Source organism: Phoenix dactylifera, chromosome 8 (genome assembly GCF_051530095.1).
Source record: "Phoenix dactylifera cultivar Ajwa chromosome 8, Ajwa_hap1_PhDact_Kaust_v1.1, whole genome shotgun sequence".
Taxonomy (NCBI): Eukaryota; Viridiplantae; Streptophyta; class Magnoliopsida; order Arecales; family Arecaceae; genus Phoenix; species Phoenix dactylifera.
In genome coordinates this window covers 12,575,394-12,578,648 of record NC_143197.1, presented here as the reverse complement: position 1 = coordinate 12,578,648, position 3,255 = coordinate 12,575,394, and the positions used below count along the sequence as shown (strand labels likewise).

The window sequence follows — 3,255 nt, the reverse complement described above, 5'->3', positions numbered from 1 at the left end:
GTTCGTTTTCTTTTCTTTTATTTTAAAAGATGAGGAGGGCTTAATCTCCATCTTCTTTCCTATACCATATCACCTCTTGAGGCCTGAGGCTTGTCAGAATCGATTCCCTCTCCTCTTCCTCAAGTGGCAAGGGGTGATGCAATCTGAACAAAATCTCGATGGTGCAGTAGGAGATATTTCAATGTTTGAGTTTGAATCCTCACAAATTTGTATTAGTGGCATCTACTCCTTCATTCCTATGAAAAAGAAAATAAAAAATGACAAGCTCCTAAAAAATATCCCAAACACTTCAATATACTATACGATTTCAAATAATGTCATATGAGGATAAATTTATTCATGTGAAACCTTCCAGGAAAGATGAACTTTATTACAACATGTATTCTCCCAATTCATAGTCATGGAAAACCACACTCCATTGTTTCCAATGGTTTATTCTAGATATTACTATTTATTCATGGCCTTTGGCATTTCAAGTGAAGTTGATTGAGTAGACTGGATTCGTATTTGGGTAAAACAGTCCAAAGTTTTGTTCCACTCCTGCTGATTTCTCATTCTCATTGAACATCTCAAATATGTAAGTCTCTAAAGCCTTTCCAGATCTCCTTGGAGTCCCTTGACCAACATGATTGATCAAATTCTGATTATATGTTTTTGCATTGCTGATGGTTGCTGCAGTACCACCAGCTGATGGCCAACCGCTCTCCGATACCACGATCACCACATTAGACCCTCCTGCCTTCTCCAATGCTGCATAAACTGCATCAACTATGGCATCAAAGAGGTTCTGATATTTATATTGTCCATCTGTCACGACGGTCCCCGGGGAAGTAAACAAAGCATAGTCAAGCTTGATCTGGGTCGGGTTACCCACATAACTGAAGTAGGGGTATACATTTACCAGGAGTGGGGCTCCATTGCTAGCCAAAAATTTAACTATTGGGCTCAAGTATGTCAGTGCATCAGAAGCGAAAAACCCAGATGAGGGAGGAGATGAGTTCCCGCCGAGGACTGAAGTGGCGACTGAAGTTGAGACTTTGATTTGGTTTTGCAGACCGGCTGAGGAAAGAGCTGAATAGATGTTTCTCATGGCAGGGAGCACGTACTGGGCTAGATTTCCAGGAATCACTTCATTGCCAACTGCAATGTATTTAAATGAAACACCAGAAGAATAGGCCTTCACATTTGTCTGGACCCAATTACTGGCTGCTGAAGCGCTAGAAGCTAATGATTGTAGAGAACTGTTTGGGACATCTAGGATGAGCTGGATGTTGGAACCCTTGAGGGCCTGGAGAGCAGCTTGGTTTGGATCGTAAAGCCTCATTGCCTTGATATTATTAGACTTGTACAGATTCACTACAGTACTTGGTTGAGGCAGATTGTTTCCTTGCATTCCATAACACACGCCAATGGATGTCACCCCTGAAATAATACAAGTTAGAATTCTTGCTTATGTGTTTGGAACGCAAAGAAGACTAGAATTTTAAGAGCAACTGCTCAGAGGGAGCCCAAGGTGTGGTCTAGGCCAAAAGAAAATTAGAAAAAATAGTCACTATTCTTATTCAATGACCGATGCAGTTTTTTCAGTGGACTTCACTGTACTCTTTCCCAGTTTTCATTTAAAAAAAGATCGCACGCTTAGATTTCTTATGAAACCCAAGCAAAGTGACAAAAAAGTAGACAGCTATGAGAACGACAACCACAAATATGCCTAGCAGGAGGAGGCAAGAGGTGAGTAGGACCGATGGCTTGGTCCAGGTCTCGGACACCGGAGCTGGTCCAAGCTGGACTTCCAGGTCTATACCACCCCTCACCCACCCAATCCTTAGTTTCTTTCTACTTTTCAAACATAGACTGGACTAACGGAATTAGCATGCAAAAGACTTGGCCTAACCATTTTGGAGGCTTAGTTGACAACTTCAAGTTCATTTTCAAGTTTATTTAATCAAAATATGAAAAAAAAATTCAAGCTGTGTTTTGAGCCACAATTAATAAACAAGACGATCTGGTGCACCTTGCAAAAGTAAGTATAGGTTCATGCTCAACTAATAAATCGGCTAATTTAGGCGTCTCATAAGCCATATCTGAACATGTAGGAGAGAGAATGTCTTAAGCTCGACCAGGATCGAACACCTTCTTAGTATGATGGAACGAGCTACCAAGGTTCGAACCCTAGATCTCTCACCACTACAGAGGGATGCCAACCAAGTGATGAGCTAAGGCTAGTTGATCCACAATGGTACCTGCTTATGAGACAACCAATAAATTGTGCTATGGAGCATCGAACTGAAATTTCCTCAATATATTACGGACCGTCCATTTGTTTTGATTAACGGTCAAACTGCAAATTTTGGGATCACAGACACACCCACACAAACACACACACACGCACGCGAGAGAGAGAGAGAGAGTACTTGTTGGGATTGCTATGAGGAGTCCAAGAAGTAACGCAATGGCAGCCCTGGAAACATTGCTTCGGTTTGCCATGGAGAATGGTTCTAATGGAGATCTATGTGTAGAATGACTTGATACATGTATTCTTCACCTCCTTATATAGAGGTTATGGGACAAGATCTACTGCCTTTGGTCTACGTCCTCCTGGAAATTTTGTTCCCGGATAGGACTGGCGTGATCGTGTCATCATGGTATGCGGCGATTGGGTCAAGGTCCACCACCAATCTGTCCACCTTCAATGGCTGGTTCTGTTGAGCCCTAGATTTCTCTTGGGAACCATCTCATATTTCGTGTGGAATTGTCCTACTTATCTTTCATATTCACACATTTTTTCCCTTGTTTCATGGATCCAAGATTTTGAGTTTGTTTTATTTGAGGACCAAATTAAATGATCCTTTGTCCCCCACTGCATCCTTATCTTATCTCGTTGATGCTCCACATGCTGGACGGATACAATTCACTAGACCAAATTCATACCTAGGATCACAAATAATCCAAAATTCAAATTTACAATACTTGTGCAACTTATAAAAATCTCAAATTAAGTAGCTTGATGGAAATGCATGTAGAAAAAATGGACACAATTCAGGTTCCGAAGTTGCATACAACCAAATTCCCACGTAAAACGAGTGTGGGAGAGGGATTTGTGGGCTAGTACTTTCTGGAGTATAAACCTAGCTTGGTGTGAAAGTGGGCGTAGGCATTTAGTCGTTTTCTAAGGATCTAGATTGAATGCGGAACATAGCTAGACAAGCACGTAAGTTCATTATACATTGAATTTTTCTTCCACAAACCTTGCTT

General features: G+C 41.3%; 1 protein-coding gene across 1 annotated transcript; it reads right to left on the bottom strand.

Moving 5' to 3' along the window:
* Positions 1-305: 305 nt before the first annotated feature.
* On the bottom strand, positions 306-2,561 carry LOC120105961 (glucan endo-1,3-beta-glucosidase-like). The gene is made up of 2 exons (XM_039118753.3): positions 2,415-2,561; positions 306-1,422 (listed from the first exon to the last, which is right to left on the bottom strand). Exons 1-2 carry the CDS (start codon positions 2,485-2,487, stop codon positions 473-475), a joined length of 1,023 nt encoding a protein of 340 aa, XP_038974681.3. The 5' UTR covers positions 2,488-2,561; the 3' UTR covers positions 306-472.
* Positions 2,562-3,255: the final 694 nt, after the last annotated feature.